This window comes from Taeniopygia guttata, chromosome 8 (genome assembly GCF_048771995.1).
Source record: "Taeniopygia guttata chromosome 8, bTaeGut7.mat, whole genome shotgun sequence".
NCBI lineage: Eukaryota > Metazoa > Chordata > Aves > Passeriformes > Estrildidae > Taeniopygia > Taeniopygia guttata.
Genome location: NC_133033.1, coordinates 16742649 through 16762819, shown reverse-complemented (window position 1 = coordinate 16762819; position 20171 = coordinate 16742649). Strand labels below are relative to the sequence as shown.

The 20171-nt window shown below is 39.0% G+C and overlaps 2 protein-coding genes across 2 annotated transcripts in view; both read right to left on the bottom strand.

Annotated features, from left to right (window-relative positions):
* The window catches only part of FNBP1L (formin binding protein 1 like), a 60141-nt gene extending 59093 nt beyond the window's left edge, over positions 1-1048 (bottom strand). Inside the window, exon 1 of the mRNA XM_072932510.1 lies at positions 910-1048. The gene's annotated coding sequence lies outside the window, so the exon portion shown is untranslated. The remainder of the gene's footprint in view (positions 1-909) is intronic.
* A 7860-nt stretch (positions 1049-8908) lies between these two features.
* DR1 (down-regulator of transcription 1) lies at positions 8909-19639 on the bottom strand. Its single transcript, XM_002192789.7, has 3 exons — positions 19030-19639; positions 14140-14303; positions 8909-11052 (listed from the first exon to the last, which is right to left on the bottom strand). The coding sequence occupies exons 1-3, from the start codon at positions 19247-19249 to the stop codon at positions 10906-10908; spliced, it is 531 nt and encodes a 176-aa protein (XP_002192825.1). The 5' UTR covers positions 19250-19639; the 3' UTR covers positions 8909-10905.
* Positions 19640-20171: the final 532 nt, after the last annotated feature.

Genomic DNA, 20171 nt, shown 5'->3' with positions numbered 1-20171 from the left:
GAGTTTTTTCCAGGACAAACAGGATTCCTTCTTTCCAAGCAGCTCTCCCTGAAAAACACCTTTACAAACCCAAAGGCACAGCAAGCATGGGGGCTGCAGGATGTTCCAGAGATTCTGAGTAACTGCACAACCCCCAGAACTGGTTGAGAGGCTGCTCTGAAATCCTCTGTAAAATAGGACAGGTGTTACACAGCAGCTCTGGGCTGTACCTGCCTTTTAAGAGCACATGCCTTTTAAGAGCACAAGATAAAGAGGAGCAATAAAAAGAAGTTCCTGCACAGGCTTTGAACAAGCCAGCACCAGAATAGGACCCTATCATTGCACCAGAGCACTGCTGCAGCCTGGCTAATTATTCATCTTTGGAGGTTAACAGCTAGACTTGGGAAGTCAGGCTGACTAGAAGTTGTACACAGAAACATACTGTTTCTGGGACCCAACCTAGTGTTTCTGCAGGCATTGTGATTCCCATTTTGCAGAGAATTAGCACAAAATCTGCCCCAAAGGATGAAGAAGATGCCAAAAAGTAAAATGCAAAGCCTATTTCTTCCCAACATATTTCAGTGGTTTTATTAGTGTTTGAATTTAAATGGGCACAACTATTTTCAAGATTGTTTTCTGATTTTTAGTTTGCTTTTAACACATACTTCTTCCAAAAACAGAAGCACATTTATGTATCAGGTACATACATAGAAATGTGCATTTCACCTTTACTTAACTAAAACTCAATCAGTAAAGATTATAGAGCACAATAAGCTACACAGATAAGGGATTTGAAGTTAAGAGACAAAAAGCATTTAGACAAATTATTGCAAGATTTGGAATTCATGAACAGTATATTAAGACCATGTGACTGAAACATATTTTAAATAATTGAAAATAAAGCAGAAGTCTTAGCAGCATAATACTTACCACTTCAGCCTAGTGAGAAATCTGACATCAGCCACTGTTACCCCCTTTTTCTGCTTAAGCACACTCTTGCTTTAGGAGATTCCCACATAAATCCTGAGTTCTGCTCCAGTTTAGCAGTTGAGGATATGAAATGACCAAGCTGTAAGACAAGGGGAAGAGTCTACCACATCTCTGCAGGATATTACCGGAAATGGTAAAATTAATCACTTACAATTGTGACATTGTTTCCATTATCAGGGAATGCAACTGACCCTCAGCCTAGAAATAATTAAACAAATAGTACCCTAAAGACTTTTATTCTTCTAGTCACATCCTTAAAATAATCAGCTGGAGGAGGGGTGCAACCAAAGGGACTCAAGAATATATTAAAGACCTATTCAAGTAATGTTACATGCAGAAAAGGCTTCATGACAGATTGCATTGTTCTAGCATCCTTGTAAACCACTAGCTGCTTCTGGCAGATGATGAAAATTTATTTTTAGCTTAGAAAATTTACTTTTATATTTAGATGTTTTCCCCATCATTGACTCATTAATACAGGCTTTAAAAGAAAACGACCCAATTCTGCATTCTGACTGAATCCACTTAATTCTAATTATTACAGTAGTTGTGTATTTTGTTAATTCTGTTCACTTTTCAACAGAATCTACTTGAGTTTCCAAGTGTACCTAAGGATATTATCTTGGCAGAAAAACAATCTGAATCATTAATTTGGAGTGGCAGAAAAGCTGTCTGGCACTCCCTGTGGGCACACTTTCTAAAGACAGAAGCAGCTTAGCTTTCCACTGCCACAAACTCAGCAGGACCAAACAAATTACTTCCAAATATCTCTGTCTCAGTGTGAGGTGCTATTAATCCTTTTCTCTGCTAGCCAGCAGACTCTTTGTCATATTAAAATTAGATTTTTACTCCACAAAAAATAAGAAGGGTTGCAAAAAACATATTATCTCTTTCTGCTTCAAAAACAAAATAATTTAGCTCCCTCCTTCCTTTACAAATGTATTTCCCCCATCACCAGCACTCTAAGTGCTCTCATTTTAAAAAATATCAATGTTCATAACACTTCCATGTGGTGAGTGGGTAATCATTACTTCACAGCTCAGGAAACACTTTGAGACAAAAGAATAGGTGTCCTGACACTTCAGCTTGTGCCCAGCTCCCCACAGACTTCCTGTGTCTCCCAGAGGTTGGTTAACCATAACCAGCAGAATGCAGTCTTGGGAGCTCAGCATCTGCCTAGAAACTTATTTCCACTTGGTTCCTATTTCAACTATTAGGCAAAATAAGCTTATGGTTTTACTCTAAGTACTGATTTATTTTTTATTTAAAGCAGAAAATTACCAGGAAACTGTATTAGTTAGACCACACCACTCCTGCTTCAAGGCAGAAGGAAAATTTCATTTATTAGTGCAAACTCAGCCACTGCTTGGAATGCCCTAATTCTAATTTTTCTCCTATCTGTGAATTTTTGTGGGAAGAACTGTACCCCTCCAGCATTTCCAGTCCAGTTCCCGTACTGAAATTAATTTTACATAGCAAAAGAAAGGCTTGTTTCTTTCTTTTCCCTCTCATTTCAGCAAACAGAAATACATCAACACTGATTGGATAACAGAACTGAAAGGACACTACAAACACCAGCTATAAATAGGAGGAAAATGAGAACTTCCATCTGCTTTTACGAAATATCCTGTGCTCACTTTTTTTTTGCCTGCACTATAGACAAGAGCCATCTTCCCTTGCCATATGTAGCAGAGAAAATGTGCTGTCAATCAGCATCAACTAGCAATATTATAAGTACAAACAGCCCTATTTCACAGCCATTTATTTTTTTCCCAGTGAAACAAGACTATCACATGATTATTCAGCATTTCCTTTTGATAATATAAACTGTATCCCAACGCGGAGGCTGGACAAAGTATCAGGGAACACACAAAAATCATTACTTTAAAATATGATTTTCAACTCTAATGCTTTCATTGCCTGCTTGAATACTATAAATCCATTTGCTTCCACTGTACATCCCTTCAGAATTATATCAAAACATAACCATAAATGGCTTTGCTACCTTAATTTCTGTTATCTTCAGTTCACCTAATCCACGTCTTCTCCATTCTCCCATCAACCCTTCCATACACATTAAATTAAAAGAACACCAAGCTGTATCTAATGTGCAGAGTTAAGTATGGCCATGGTGAATTCTATATTCTTTTTTTTTTCCATTACCCTATTATCTATGGGTATATAGATTATAGCTTTTACATAATAACCAAAAACTTCAACAGTCACTGCTCTCAGCACCAATAGCAGCTTTCCAGCAGAGTGCATGAATTGACATACATATCAATAATGAAAGATGGAGACAGTCGTGGTACTAATTCAAGCTGTAGAAAAATGAATAGTGGATGAATGTGTAGTAAATGATCAGCACTACCCATTTTAAGACTTGCTATGCAATATTTTACTATCATCTGATTTTGAATTACAATCAGAAACAAATGTATGCACAGTTGGGCAAAATCTACCTTAATATTTGAACACGCTCGGCATCCTAGGTTACTGTTTAACCTCCCTAGCGAGTTTTAATTTAGAAGTGGTTCACGCATTATCAGCACAGAGCGGCTGGGGTCACGCTCAGCAGTTTGGGCACGCACAGCCCAAAGGCACGTTCGGGGCTCGACAGCCGCCTGCCGGCAGTGGCACGGACACAGCCCGGCACGGACACGGACACGGCCACGGCCCCGGTAGCGGCACGGACACGGCCCCGGCACGGACACGGACACGGCCCCGGCACGGACACGGACACGGACACGGCCCCGGCAGCGGCACGGACACGGCCCCGGCACGGACACGGACACGGCCCCGGCACGGACACGGACACGGCCCCGGCACGGACACGGACACGGCCCCGGCACGGCCCCACCGCTGCTGCCGCTGCTGCCCCGTCCCGCTCAGCGCCTGCGAGAGACATTCACGGGAAACCGAGAGCGCCAAGGACCCCCTCATTGTCCTACCTTCCATGCAATGCAGGTCCTCACTTCTCTCCCTTAAAGGATTGCATTTCTGTGGCCAGGGGTTTAATTTCACGTGTACTTCCCTTGTTTTATGCCTGGGGTGGTTCCTCCTCCTTTCATGAGAAAGTTGATGTCCATTGCATAATACCACATTTAATTGATGCATGAAAAAAAATCCAAAGGATCACAATCTGTAGGGAAACTCAAAAGTTATTCAGATGTCAAAGAAAACTCTTTCCTTCCCACTATGAATCACATTAAAATAATAGAAATCAGGATATAAATCAACGATGGGAATGAGAGCAGTGTGCTGTGCACAGAATACATATCCCACAATGCGAATCATTATTTACATTTCTGTCTCTCTACCCATTAGTAAAGATAGCTACAACTCAGTTTATCATTTTTATTTGTTCCAAGTGAGATTCTGATTAGAGACTAACTGCAGAAATTTTCAAATAATCCCAGAGGAACTAAACTAAAAATAAAGAAATCACTTGATGATGAAAGAATTTTGGTTTTGTGACATTACACTTTTGAAGCGCTATTTAATGAAATTCAAAGTGCAATGCTTGCTCTTTGGATTTCAAAGGCAGATCAAATCCAACAGGTAGCAAATTGCATCCTAGTAAGAGACTTTTCCTCCACATCCCTTTGTCTTTGTACATTTTTCCCTTTGAGGCAAGGTTACATGCAAAGGGAATATATATATAAAGAGAATATACACACTTTATTAAGACTGTTCTTCTCCCTCCCTAACACACTCGTCTTCTAGTAGCCAAGGTAAACCCTTTGGATTTACCACTATTTTGAGAACCCTCATGTTCAGATCTCATGAATGGATGAATTTCCAAAAATACAATACACAGAACACAAGGGTTCAGTTGTGTTGCTACTTTGCGTCCTTAATACCCAGTCCACAAAAGGATGTTATCATGTCACTATTTTCTATGTCCTTTTTTCACATTAAAAAATGCAGTATTTTCAACACCAAATAAAAAATTTAACTCAATTTTAGGAATAAATTGCCCCTTTGACTTGGAATATAAAGACCACTGAGGCAGGTTCGAAAAAATACATCCCAACACAGATACGTTTGAAAACTCTCAGCATTCAGAAGCTTTATCCTGTGTCCATAAAGCAAAACCTTTTAATTATGCTATTGTAACACAGTCAATACTAGAGATTTCATTTTAGGGAAACAGGCAATTCTCAATCCCTTTTGCACACAAGTAAACCAAAAACACAGCTAAAGCAATCAGTGCAATGTCCTTACTCCAGGCTTGCCTGCACTACAGTTCTCCCACAGGGCCGTGTGGCTCATGCCCCAAATCCCTCACATTTGAAAGGGATGCCTGCCAGCCCATCGCCTTCCTGAGAGCAAAGTCTGAGCAGTGATCTTTGCCTCAGAACATCCACTAGTGCTTTTTAAAAAAGGTACAATAATACTTAATATTTGTTTACACAATTTGGAAAAGATAAGTTGTTAACAGAAGGGACATGGTGTTTAGACCCATTTTCACATCCTGCAGACAGGATAAATACCTCCTCCTATTCACTAAAAAACTGCCCCTCATTTAAATGACATAATGTATCAAGATAAACTAATTTTTTGTCCATAACATTTCATTTTGTTTACATTTTGAGAACTGTAGTTTTTCAAACAAAGGCATCTCAAAAACTCTAAATTTTTTGTAGAAATGAAAATATGATTGTTTCCAACATTAGAACATATTGAAAAACAAAAACAAGTTATTAATGATTTAAAGATAATGAGCTTAGTTGCATACAGCTTGCCCAACAATCCCAGACAACTAAATTACCACAGGTATAGAATAGCTAATCTATATGACAATATGGAAGATAGATGCAAGTACATACTTAAGAAGCAACTGAATTTAAATTCTGATTTTTACCTGCTTGAATATTAATTATCTGTGTGTGGAAATAGCACCAGTTATATTACAGTAGAATAAAAAAAATATTGGTCACATTACTCCTTCATACATATTTTCAAACATTTTTGCAGAGTGATATCTCCTTTATTGCAGGATGGGATAGTGAAGACTGTCAGATTTTGCCTTACTAACACTGCCACTGCCCTGACTTATGTACTGCTCTTTCATGGATTACACTGCTGCCTGAGAAAACAAATTACCTGAAACTAAAACAACATTGAATTTGATTTCTAATTCAGCTGTGGCTTTTCACTCTAAGCTGAAAGAATTAAACTTGAATACAACATTAATGAAACCAAGTCTTGGTCCATAACCAGCAATCCCAAGCATTATGCTATTACAAATAAATGTTTTCATCTGCAACAATTACTTTTACAGGTCTGTTTGTCTTCCCAATTATTTGCTCTCTAGATGATTCACCCTACCCTGAAGATAACATCTTTTTCCTTGACATAGGATACCACCTTTTATTCTGTAGCATGTGAAAATGTTAACTTCAAAGCACAGTGTAATATTGCCTACACCTGATTAATACATGTATCATGCTTTGAAGATGTAAAAGCTTATGATTACTGACTAGTAAGTTTTGAACTAATACCAAAACTGGACTAATTACTACTAAAATGAGTGTGGAAATCATTCAAAGATACACCATGCAATATTACTACTCCAATGTTAGTCACCCTGGGTGGGGGCTGAGGGAGAAACCAATTATTTCCTTTGAAACAAGACCAAAAAAAAAAAAAAAAATCTCTGAAGTATTAAAAAAATTAATCATGTGAACATTTGTCCTTAAAATTAAGTGTAATCCTTACCTAGTTCAATATGCCTCTTATAAATCTTCACCCCTGATATGTAAAGCATAGTAGCTGTTCACATTTAAAATGCAGAAAAAAACCCAAACTGGTTGTAACAAGTATGGTCCATCCTTACCTGAACTTTTGGTTCAAGCTTTGAGATAGTAGTCTTCATGTATTCCTGCAGCTGATGCAACAAGAAATCACGGCCATGATGAATTAAAATCAAACGGCTCTTTCCCCAACATATGCAGGAACATCATCTATTACAGATTTCCAGATTACTGAAGGTTCTGCTAGGTTCACCCACACAGCAAAACCTGTCTTTACCGGATTTATCCATGACTGATGGGTGGGATTAGGTGTATCCAACTGGATTCACTGTCTAATTATTTTGTTGCAAAACCTCCACTCCCCAGTATTGGCTTCAGTTGTATTACAGCACAGTACCACGAACAGAACATTTTCACTCAATCTGTTTCTTTCCAGAAATGCACGGTTCTAGCACATTTGTTGTAGAAATGAGCTAGATAGCACATACCAAATGCACTACATACCCAACAACTGGAGTAAGTACTTCCAAAGCCACTAATAAATTCTCAGTAACTGATTTCTGTAGCAATGAAATCAAAACAAAAAGCACTTATTTAAATTAGGGGGAAAAAAGGAACCTATTGGTCCTGATTGCCAGCAAACCTTAATGGGCTGACAGCAAGGCTCATAGACACTCCTTTTCATGACTGAGTTGCACCCATACAGCATCCCTTAGTCTCAAATGGCACATTTATTGAGCGTCCTTTTAACAAGTCTGAGGGCTCATAGAGCTAGTACTGATTGTAAGCAAAATCCATCTGAACCCTGGCCAGCATCCCACTGATGTACTCTCAGTGTAAAGCTGCAGAGTAGAACTTTTCCATGTTAGACAGGTAAATAGTATAATACCAAAAGTAGATAACACCATGGCATGCTTTATCTTCCATATTACACTTCCCCTCCTCCTCCTTCCACATTGTTTTGTGTGTGGCTTGCACAAAATCCCAATCCAACACGAGGAAACGAAAATGAGGTACACATTTCAGAGTAAGGATTTGGCTGTTTCAAAACGATCATTAAGTCACTTTATTTGGCATTGTTTCAAATGCCAAGTCACCTTTACTCGGCTTTGTTTCAACTGAAAACAATCTTCCCATACAAAATGATCAACCAAGAATTATTATTCACAGTCCTCCTTTGTGGAAGTACTTTTACAAAATCTGAGGAACATATTTTATATTTGTGGCTTTCAGGGACATTTTCTATTGTGTCAGAAATTCCAGTGTTTCAAAATATAGCTCAATTACATGCAAATACTGAAATTCAAATACCATTTTAGACATTTGATGTTTAGAAACCCTAAGATACTCCTTTAGAAGTACCTCAGTGTAGTAAATACAACTATATTCGTTATCCACAGTGTCATGCAGATGTGCACTTTATTAAAGTAACAGAATAGAAAGATTTCATGAGAAAGTTACTTGAGCACTCTGAAACAGACTGTCAGAGTAATTATGGAAAACCCACAGATAATCTCATCAATTCAATATTTAAGAAACAGACACATCCTAATACATGTTTCTTGTGAGACAAAGCAACAATACAGTTCACTAATCAAACTTTATGCTCCATGTACCTGGTGTACCAAAATCATCAGGAGTACCATAAATTCAGAAATCTGTCGTCACTGAGCAGTTCCTGCATGGAAGCACAACAGCAAAGTAATACAAAATCTGTTTGTTGAAAGATCAGTGAAGATTCTACCTGAAGTGCCAGAGTTAATTTTCATACTTGGGAAAGAATGGCTGAATAAGTAATTGTTAATCATGACTATCTACTTGAAATTAAATTATTATTGCCTCAGCCTGTAGCCTTTCACTTTATGAAAGCATTTCAGCAGCTAGTACACAATCTACAGGGCTTTTGTGCAGCTTCTCAGGTGCAGAATGTCAGGTTATAAAAATACATATATACTAAATGCAATTCCCCAAGAGAGCAGGTCAAGCCCAGAAACATTGTTTGCAAGCAATAACAACCCCAGAACACAGCAATCCAATCCAACAGCACTCTGGCTATAAAGACTTCAGGCCACAAAAAGTGTCCAGTAAGCCAAAATAAAAACAGGATTTAAGTAGTCTTTTTTTTTGTTTGTTTATAAAGGAAATGAAGAAGACAGACTGTTCATTAAATATAAAAGCAATTTTATAAAAACACATCAGAATTTTATTGCTTGAAGAATACAGCATATGAAAAAGCACAAGAATGTCCAAAAAGAAAGGTCACAAAAATTCAAACATTACACCATACATACCAGATGCAGTAAAATGTTAACCTGATTCCTGCATCAGAAAAGAAAGGTGTGAAAATATACCTAGTATTATTTAGAAGGAAAAGACTCATTTGAAATAGAAAGTGTGAAGGTGTTACAGTACAAATTAGAAAAGCCAACACTGCACATTAACATTGTATCACTAGACTAGATTTTCTACCTTTGGTACTTAAACCTTTACAGAAAACCACTTCTTCCGTCAAATCTTGCCTAATATGTTTTATCTGGTATCCAGGAAAGTTTGGGGTTTTTTTTCTTTTTTAAACTTAAACATTCGAACAAATACTCTTCTGAGTTTTCACTGCATTACTGCTTTTAAAGACATGTTCACATTTATTCAATATGCAACTCAGCACATCTCAAATTTAAATCAAAAGTCACTATGTGACCGAGATCTGAATACATGCCAATTGTATCTTGTTCAGATCTTTATGTAAAAATGGGCCCACAATTTGCTGTTTGCATCCTCATGTAAACAGACTGCTGCAGCCCTCCTCAAGAATTCCAACTGGAGCAACTCGCTGAGGACGTCAGTTGATAAAACCATCCACATTGTTAGAGAGCCATGGGGTCATCTACAGCAGCATGCAAGTGGCTTTTCTAGTCTGCTCAGATCAGTGTACCAGAAGATATGCCAGTATTACTTCAAGTAACACATTAAAACTCAGCAATGGACACTACTGTGCTTTATTTAAACACAAAGGACAGCTGCTCATCCATTAAATCAACAGAACTATCAAAAGGACAAGTACATAATTTCTGTTTCATGTATTGCTGCTGATCACTCTTGGGGAACAATTTACCAGAAACCTGGACTTACCAACAAACCAATTGACTGAAGAAAATGCCGTCTTTCAACAAGGTACCTTAGTAATCCAGTGGCAATCTAGTCTGGAGAATGTTAGCATTATGCTGATAATGACTAATCAAAGTTAAATAAATTCTCTCTTTTTTGACATACTGTTAGGGTCAGCTTTTGCCTTCTTGCTCTTCAATACTTAATCAGTCCCTGTCACATCAGCAGAACAAACTATTTTGTTTTTTTAAGTTCCAGCTTTATATTTCAACAATATGAATAAATCTGGACTACAAAATACCATCAACAACAGTTAACACTAAACTGGATTGAAGTAATAGAAGAGTTAGTTCTTCAAACCAGGCAGTCTTTGAAGTGAAATACTCAGTTAGGACTGTCAAAAGGATGACATAATAAAACCATGGGTTTAATTTTTTTCCACCCCTATACAAAAACAAACAAAAAAAAATTTAATTTGTACAACTCCTATTAAACATACCTTTTCCTAGCTTGGTGAAAATGTATCATTTTCAAATTTTAACAGGTGTGGTATTCGAGCATATATAATATTTATTGCCATATACATCCTCATTTTAAAAAGAACTAAGAATTCAGACTCTTCTATGCTGAACTCTACATTTTTTTCACGTTAACAGATTATGTCTACTGTACCACTCCCCCAAAAAACAATTAAAAATTCTAAGTAAGATTTCATAGTTTAGTTAAAAGGGAAGAAATGCAAATGTGGATTTAGAGCTTTTTGTATAAATCTCACTATATTTTATAAACATGTTGTTTATTGTAACACTGTTTATTGATCAAATAAATGACGCACTGCTATCTAAAATTTCCATATACACCATTAAAAATCCAAAGTTGATATGATACTGAACCTTAAATCTTCAAGAGTTCAAAAAAGACAGTTTATACATGTACAGCACACAACAGCAGACACCCCTAGAATACCAACTGCCAGTCCACGATGCATACAAACTTACAGGTAAGCATTCATTTCACTGTTTTCATTGTGCAGGAAAAGTATTTCTTAGTAAGACAATTCAGCTGGTGATTTTCAGATATCATCTTCATCATCTTCATCCTGAGAAGATCCTGCCTGATTGGATGCACTGGCTGAGGCAGCAGCGAGCTGTGCCTGTTGAGCTGCTTGTTGCATCTGTAGCCATTCCTGCTGTGCCAGTTCTGCTTGCTGTTGTCTAGCCTAGAGACACGAATTTAATTGTTAAGGCCATACATAGCTCGTGAAGAATCTATAGCACAGATTATCTTTAAACACATTTTTATCTTTACCTGAAGATTGCACTTTTATATATATTTTTCATTTTTTAAATTAATTGCATATGCAAAACCACATTGAGACGTACGTTAATAATTGGTACCAGGAAGTTTAGCTATAGTCTCTCTCCCTCTGAAGACACCACTGTTTTGAAGCCTTACACTTACAAAAACAACAGACAGAAATTAGTGTACTGTAATGACTGTGCTGAACCACTAACTAATGAAAAATTTAACTGAGGCTAAGAAAAGGAAACCTTAGACATCCGTTTCAAGGGATCTTAACATTTAATCACAGTTCAGAGATGAGGACAGCATTGCTTTGTTGATTACAAATAACAAAACTTCCAATTATTAAATCATCCAACTGAACCACACATTATCACAAAAACAAAGCAAGCCATTCTCTTACTTTGCCAAGCAATCTTTGCAAAATAGAGCAAGGCATGGTCTTCTCAAATTCAGGTATGACAACCGAGGATGGCTTTGCTACAGAAAGGTATGGACTTCTACTGAAAAGTACAAAAGATTCCACAACACTTCAAATAGTTCAGCTGATGAATCTTCATTTTTCTGCCCAGGGTTTTCACTTGGTTTTTTTTTTGGTAACTCCTGTTGATTTCAGCAATACACTAATTGATTGTGTTAAAGAAAAAATTTCCAGTCTATTTTACTCTTCTACTTTTACAAGTCATCAATAAGACTATTATGATTTCCTTTCTAATCCTACTGCACTCACTGACTTTTCCTATTTTTTTGCAAAGCATCAGATTTTTTTTCAGTTTGGCAAACTATAAGATGCCAAAAGATAATGTTTGGAAAACAATCAAACCCTGTTTGTCAGCTTAGCAACATGAAAAAAAGGGGAGCATTCCCTTATTATTACAAAGTGTCACATTTTCCTCTGTTCTAGCAGCAAAAAAATAAACAGAAGTAGAAATCTCTTATCAACAAAAAATTTTCAGTATTTCAGACTTCAAGTGGTAGCATAGTTACAAGGGCTGGAACACATGTAAGATGCCACAGAGTTTTGAAGGAAAGGCAGCAGCATCTGTCCACATAGGAAGGCACAAGTATTTATCAGCCAGGAGGTGACAACAGGGCTCCTACCGAGCCTGTGCACTCAGAGCTGATACACGTGCATGCTCCAGGAAAGAGGCTCAGCACATCACACTGGATGCATCACTTTGTCAGTGCCCACCCTCACAGCCACATCTGTAATGACAACACTTCACCATTTCACACAAGGGAAGAGAGAAAAAACCCACATAACTGAAGAATTCCACTGAGTTGGATTGACCAAGAAGCTCTATAATTAATCTCTGGTAAAATTAACTCATTTATTGCACAACTCCAGTGAGGAAGCCTCAAAAACCCCCCAACTCTATGAAGACCCTTGTCTTGCACAAAAAAACTTAAAACATGAATATTGGACTGAGACATTCCCTGACTTCAAGTATTTACAATCATCCAAGCCAGAGGTGTCAAATATTCATAATAACAGGCAGATATTTTCAAAATAGAGCAAGAAGTCAGCATTAGTGTCATGCTTTAGAGTATTAAAAATATTAACACAAATAAATAAGCATGCACATGCGTAACTATTTTTAAGACTAATTACAGTACCTCCAACAGCACATTACAGCGACTATTTTTGAAAAATGAGACTGTCATCCTTGAATCTAAGCAAACATTTTCCATATTACCAAACACTATTTTTAAAAAGCATTCATACAATCTTGTCAAACTGGCATGCGCTGTCTTAAATTAGAAGTTAAGGCACAGTAACAGAATTTTAAAAGAATATTCTTCAAGTTGTCATTCCTTAGACAAAGTGTGGCTTGCATAAGGAGGTTTCAGCAAATTTTTAAAATTTATTCTTTTCAGCGATACTCTGGAGCTAGTACTCCCTTAATACACCTTAGTTTTGCTACTTTTTTGTTTTGTGTATCACACCGAGTTACTTGCACAAAATAGTAAGTAAAAAACAGGTATCAAAGTGCCTATTTGTAAATCTTACCCAAAATCCAGAAGCAGCCATATTGGTCCTTCTAATTTAGTACATTCAAACAAAAGTTAGGCACGTGTGACTTGATCATAACTAGTTCACTGCAATAGCTACATGGTATGCTGAAATTTTAAATGCCTTAAAATTCATCATGCAATAAAGATTAAAGTAGTCGGCATGCCATGACATGAAAAGCAACAGTCTCAGCAAGATAAAAGTATTGCAAAGGGGAGAGAAGGCTACGGTAATCAGACATTAACTGAATAAGCATTTTTATCAGAGGAAATCAGAGTAAGCAAAGTGAGAAAATAAGACTCTGGCCTTGGTTAAAAGAAAAGAGAAATACCAGATAACCAAGCTCTTAGTTTAGAGAATGGTCTTGTCAAACTAAGAGAGCAGTGGAGAGAAAGACAGTGGAGAAAAAGAAATAAGTAAGATCAGATTTTAGTCAAACTGGGAGATGATAAATATCTGGGAAAACTGGAAGGGGATAAGGCTGGGATGAAGTAGAATGTGTATGTGTTAGTACACTATTTGCAGATAAATGCTTTTCCCATGCCTCGATGGCCTCTTTAAAAATTTATGCATGAATTCACTCAATTATAGTCTTGCCAAGAATAAAGTTTCTTTCCAAGTATAAGAAATAACATTTGTGCACTGATGGTCAGAAACAGAAAAGCTATTTTCATTTTTTAATGCTTCAAAACAGGTCATTTCCTAGAAACCAGCTGTTACTCTTTTACTTCGTCAACTAATTCTCAATATCTTCTCCATGGTAGACTGAAAATACTCAAGTATCAGCAAAACTCCATGCTTTTTAAAACTAGAATATGAAATCTGTTCACATACGAAGTCCTATATGTCAAATCACAGAAGTATCATCTCAGATGCCACATCAATTCTCAAGGAAGGGGATATTTGTTAACGTGTGCACATGTTTGCGTGGCCCTAGACCTGCAGCATTAATTATTCCAACCTCATCAGGATAAGGATTGCTTCACTTACTTGTGCAAATAATTCCTGTTGCTGCCTTAGTAGCTCTTCTTCGGGAATGCCGAGGTTCTCCAAGCGTGAACTGGCCTTTCTTCTCTTTAGTGCTACTGTTTTGCATTCTTGTAAGACTTCTTTTACTTCACTGATATAGGAGCCAAACCCCAAACTTTCTAGCGCTAGAAAGAAACAAAAAAAGAGCAAAGACAGTGTTTACCTTCTACAAAGTTTCTGGTAATAGATATTGATTTGTTTAGTTAAAAAAAAAAAAAAGTAAAACATTAGGTAACTTTCCTATTATCTGGTGACAAAAACCTCTATTCTTAAAGAGATCTGACAGCTATTTCCCCCCCCCCCCTTCTGCTATGTCCTGTAGGAATACATGTTTTTAGGCTAAAAAAATTAAGGTTCATCAAGTACAACCAAAGAAGCTTACACTTGCAGAGGATTCAGGGCTTTCAGATACACTTTGCTAGAGATAGGCATTATTCTCCAAAAGACCTCTTTATCCCATTTTTTCTATATCAGAATTGACAAAATTTAGACAGCTAAGAAGTCCTTCCTAACTGAATTTCTATCTGAATTTTCTCTCAGAGATTCTACCTTTGCAAGTATTGCAAGTCTTCAGTAGAAGGTAAACTAGAAACCTACAACAGAACAGAAGTGATGCATGTAAAGTGATCACAGATCCTTCAAAAAGGCAGAAATAAATAATATTATGTTGGGTTGCTGAATTTTAACTTTTGTCTTTTAGTATCTAAATTCCTATATATAAAATGCATAGTTCACACATATAAAGCCATATATAGTTATGTATAAGCTCTTTATTGTTTTATTTCTCAACAGAACCCCTTCTATTTATGTCCACATTAAAATGTATTCAGAAGCTAAAATCTTGCACTTTTATCTGCCCGAAGACATTGGCAAGGAGCTACATCCTGCAACAAGAGTTTTTTTAAAGAATGCAAAGGTAGCAGAAAGGATTATAAAAACCCAGGTAGCACATGCGACAAAAGGCAGTTTTCTCATGCACCATTTACTATGACATGCCTCCACACACACCCAAAGTGAACCTATTACAGAATAAACTGGAAACATTACATAAACACCAATTACACTAGAAACAAGTATCAGTTTAATAAAAAACATGGTTAATTTCCAGCATTTACACAATTCAGAGTTTACAACTCAAGAATTCTTTTAACCTTTATCTTAATTTCAAGCTTTTGTGACAAACTATTGAAGAAACGGCACTAAACTGCACAACAGCAATCAACAACTTGTTATAAACAAGATCTTACAGTAACTCAGACAATATTCTAACACTAGTTTTGTAAGCAACATTTTCCTAGCCATAACTACAGCAGCACATCATGGTACCATAATCTAAACAATATCCCAAAGGCATTCTCTAAGTTTTCAGCTTCCAACTTGTACTAAGAGACAACTCACACACTGTCTTCAACAGTGCTCTGGGTGCTGCCCTCTAGTCTTACAGCACTACCTTCCCTTTAACAGAGAACACCTGGCAAAGAAATTCACATAATACTTTTTTTTTTTTTTAATGAAGTTAAAAGACAAACTGATTTAGAGACAACCAAATTACTTCAGAGACAGTATGCCAGTTCAGACTCAGCCCACACACAGACACTGAAAACACTTCTTCCAATTAGCCCACAGTTTCTAAGAGAATTACCAAAAACTTCAAAAGCTTGTTTCGTCCAGCCTCAGGAGAGAGGAGGCAAATCCACGTCTCATAGATCAGAACTGGTTACGTTAATACTGTACAGATATTTAAGAACTCATTATATTTTAAAATGTAATATATATATATTTTTAAATGACAATATATCAATTTTAAAATTACAATATATACAGAAAACTTCTTTAAGTCATACTTTTTTAATCAAACTAAAGAAATCTACAAGTCTAACATCACTAAGACAAATTATCACGGCAAAATCAGAGGTGTTTGTCAAAAGAAAAGGGTTGGCAATCTGATGCATCAGACTGCTGAGTCTGAAGTTAACCTCAAGATGTGTTTTTGCAGAAATTTTATATGGTTCTTAAAAGAAAATAAATTAATGGAAAGAACTTACAATTGTGAATTGAATATAGCACCAACACACACAACAATAAAATTCAAATCCCTCACGTGATACAACCAAGACAGATTTTTACAATTATTCAATATAACAAAGCTATGAATAACCATAAATGATTTATGCATCATAAATCTACTCCATCAAAATTCTGCTGCCAGTGAAACCACTTACAAAGTTGACCATCTTCTTGAAGCACATCCAGGCTTACAGAACACATATGAATGGAAGGAATATGAATCCCTTTATACAAGCATGGTGCAAAAATGTGGGACAAGTGACTACTACTCTATCAGAGCTGCTATCTCATCAAAACTCAAAGCCTTTCTATTTTTTGAGTCTTAAACATACCATCCTACTCAGATGACTTAAAATTTAGTATTTTCCTGAGGCTAGAATTATCCCACCAAATGTAAACAGCTGAATTCCAGAATACACCATTTGGGATAACACAATTCATATTTACAAACACCAAATCACAATTATCCTTTTCCCAGTTTCCTCCTACTCTTAATGACTGCATGAAGGTGGAGGTCTCTGAGTAATCAGTGACACATAGCTAGTAATACTTTTATTTTATAAAATCAAGTCATTAATATCTGAGACTTTTAATTTTTTATGCTCCTTTCAAAGAAAAAAAGACCTTCCAAAGTAAAATCCCAAACATAAACAGTTGTGGGACTCTTTTAAAATTAAGTGCTAATATACACACTGTCGGTATCCTAACAGTCCATGAAAAGAAGAGACAAGATTTGACATCAATCCACAGCCTACTTTACTGCACAACAATTCCATGTAGACCCCAGTCAGCCAGCAAACTCACCTGAGAGGAAACCCTGCTCTGCCCTAAATTCTCAAAGGCCACAGGGCCAGTTGTATCTGCAATTGCCAGATACAATCTGAACTCTCTCACAAAGTACAAAAAGACTCCTCTTGGCGGCACCCTATGCTTAGGCTGGGCCAGGTGTGATGTGATGGCCATTAGCCTCATTTGGCTTCTAAGCATTCAGCACAAAAAAGATACATGGGCGACCACAACAAACAGATTTAAACTGCCTCATTTATTAGCATCATTGTCATGACACTGCTGCATTAAGAGGCATTCAAACAGCAAGTATCTAGAATGTATGAAGATGGATGAAAATGCTGAAATGCTCTACTTATACACACAATCACTGTTTCCAAAACTGGCAACCAAAACCCTCAAACCTCGCAGAAGGCTCAACTGCCAGCTGACCAGCATTGGAAATGAGCTAATAGCAATTACAGCTTCCTTAAACATAAGCACAGCAGAAAATCCATTCCATCTCTAAACCATTACAAAAATGGATACACTGCAATATTTTACTACAAAGTATTGATTTAATTTGAAAATAACTTTTTCTAACTCTGAGATGTGATAACACAAGGACACAGAACCCAGCAAAATACTTGGCATGGGACCATCTGCTGATGTTATGCACACCCACTTTAGTTTCAATTTCTGTTCCAAAAAACCCGCACTAAGCCTAGGACAGCAATAGGTGAACTCTTTTCTACAGACTAACACTACTGGGTACAAAATACTTTCATACATAAACCCTTTACTGCCTTCAGTCTTAAAGATCACATGTTGTCCTGTGTTAAGAACTAACCTCAAACGTTTTTTGTGGTGACTTGAAAAAACTATCCATGTATTAAAGAGCATCACACCTAAAGTATGCTTCCATGTGCAAGCACAGGTTTTACTTTACATCCTAGGCTCCTGTGATGGAGCTACTTTGCTAAACTTGCAAGCTTACACGCATTTCCTTTAATATTAAAGCTCGTACATGCTACTTATTTTCTTTTGCAGTTCATGACCCAGTCAAGTACTTAAACCTCTTCTGTTGGGCAAGCTAATAAATTTCAAGCAAACCAATTTTTTTCCTTCAACCAGCAAATATTGCTTAAAAAAATCATATCACGACAAGATTTTTTTAAACTAACTCGATACCATCATAGCCCTGAAAATAGCTGTAGTACAAATGCTGCTGTTAATACCTCTACTAAGCAGCCGAGTGAAGAACTCTTTCACTACTGCTGCTATAAATTTGTTTGCAGCACCAACCTCGGCTTAAGAAGCAAAGCAAATGACTTCTGACAAAAAACGATGCCTAATGCAGACTTCGGGATGAGGCAAGAAAACTTCTGATTTGCGACAGAATTTAAAGAAAAACAAAAAAGCCAGAGAGAGAGCTTGCCTTTTATTCAAGCAAGCAGAAGTGCAAGTCAACAGCACAGAAAATACAAGGGCATAGGTCACGTTTAAATGCTTTCTGCAACAGACACGAAGATCCAACATTAAACAATGAGACTCTAAGGACAGCTCTGAAGAAATATACTCTCTAGAGATTCCAGACAAGAATACCACGGAATAAAGTCTGGGCCCCACATAATCAATTTCCAACTAAAAAAAAAAAACATTTACTACATTCAGATTATTAAAACACGCCGCATATCCATTCGAAAAAGCAGACCTCGTTTCCCAGGAACGAGGAAGTGATTTGATGACTTCACTCACAGCACCACAGGCTTCTCTGAGCCACAACACCGGAGCTGGTCCTGAGCACACCCAGCAGCCGCTCTAACCACACAAAGACAAGCTCTCTTGCAGCGCGACTGGCAAGCCAGACAGCACACGCTTCTCCTCCACACCCTTACCAGAGCCTGCCTTTTGTGTTCTGCGTAGCTACAAGCAACCAGAGAGGGAAAAGCGGCAGTGGGACAGGAGCGGCTCCCAGGTGCCCGAGCCGGCAGCGGCACAGCGCCCGCGGAAGCTCACCTTGTATGACGTGTTCCGGGGAGATCGTTTTCTTCTCCGATTTGTTACAGATCTCATTGGCCTCGGAGGAGATGAGGTGGATGAACTCAGTGCAGCAGTTGACCACCAGCTCCCGGGCGTCGTTCGCCACGCGGACGTTGGGCAGCGTCTCTTTGATCATCTTGTTGATGGCAGCCCGAGGGATGGTGAGGTCGTCGTCGTTGCCGGACGACGAGGCCATCCTGGCTGCGCTCGGCTCAGGGGCTGCGCTCGGCGCCCGCGCGAGCCTCCAGGGCGCGGGGACCCGGCGGGGGCGGGCGGGGCCGCGGGGGGCGGCGTCGCCGAGGGGCGGGGGACGGCGGGGGCCGGGCCGGGGGTCGCTGCCGGGCCGGAGGGTCGCGGGGCCGGGAAGCGCTGCTCGGGCTCAGGGATCCCTCGGCCGCGGCGCCTGCCACTGCCGCCTCCGCCACATCCTTCGGCCGCCGGCGCCGCTGCCTTAAGAGCCGCGTGAGGCGAGGCGAGCGGCGGAAGCCCCGCGCGGCTCCGCTGGCCCCGGCTGGCCCGGCCGTGCGGCGGCCGCGAGGCGGAAACGCTCCGAGTCCGGCTCAGCCTGCGAGAACAACGCTTCCGCCGGAAGCCGGAACAGCTTCCGCCGCCGGGAGCGCCGGAAAGGCCGCGGTGCCACGTGCGGGCGGCGAGGGGTCCTTCAGCCGCCCCCTCCGCCGGGAGCCGCGCTCCGGCCGCGCCCGGCTCCCCCTCGGTACCGGTAGCAGCAGGGGAGCTGACAGCCCCGCCAGGCTCGTCCCCGAGGCAGGACAGCCTTGGTGCTTCATCCGCAGTTGATTCATGACTTGCAGGCAGGGCTGGTTTTACTCGGCAGCCATCTATTACACTGTGTTTTCTGCTTGCACTCACTCCATAACCAGTAGCGTGTGGGTTGTACTAGACAGAATTAGCCAGACCACGATAGTGTTTGTGAAAGGGTCAATAAACCCACTGCCCTGGTCTTGCCTTGCTGTGTGCTGCAAAGGAAAAAACTGCCCGGGAATGCAGCCCAGCCCGAGCTGCAGGCCAGAGACAACCACAGTGAGCGACACTGGGGCTGCTGGCAGGCCCAGCCCTTCTGTGGGTGTCTCCGTCCAGTACCCTGTGCTGATCCTCAG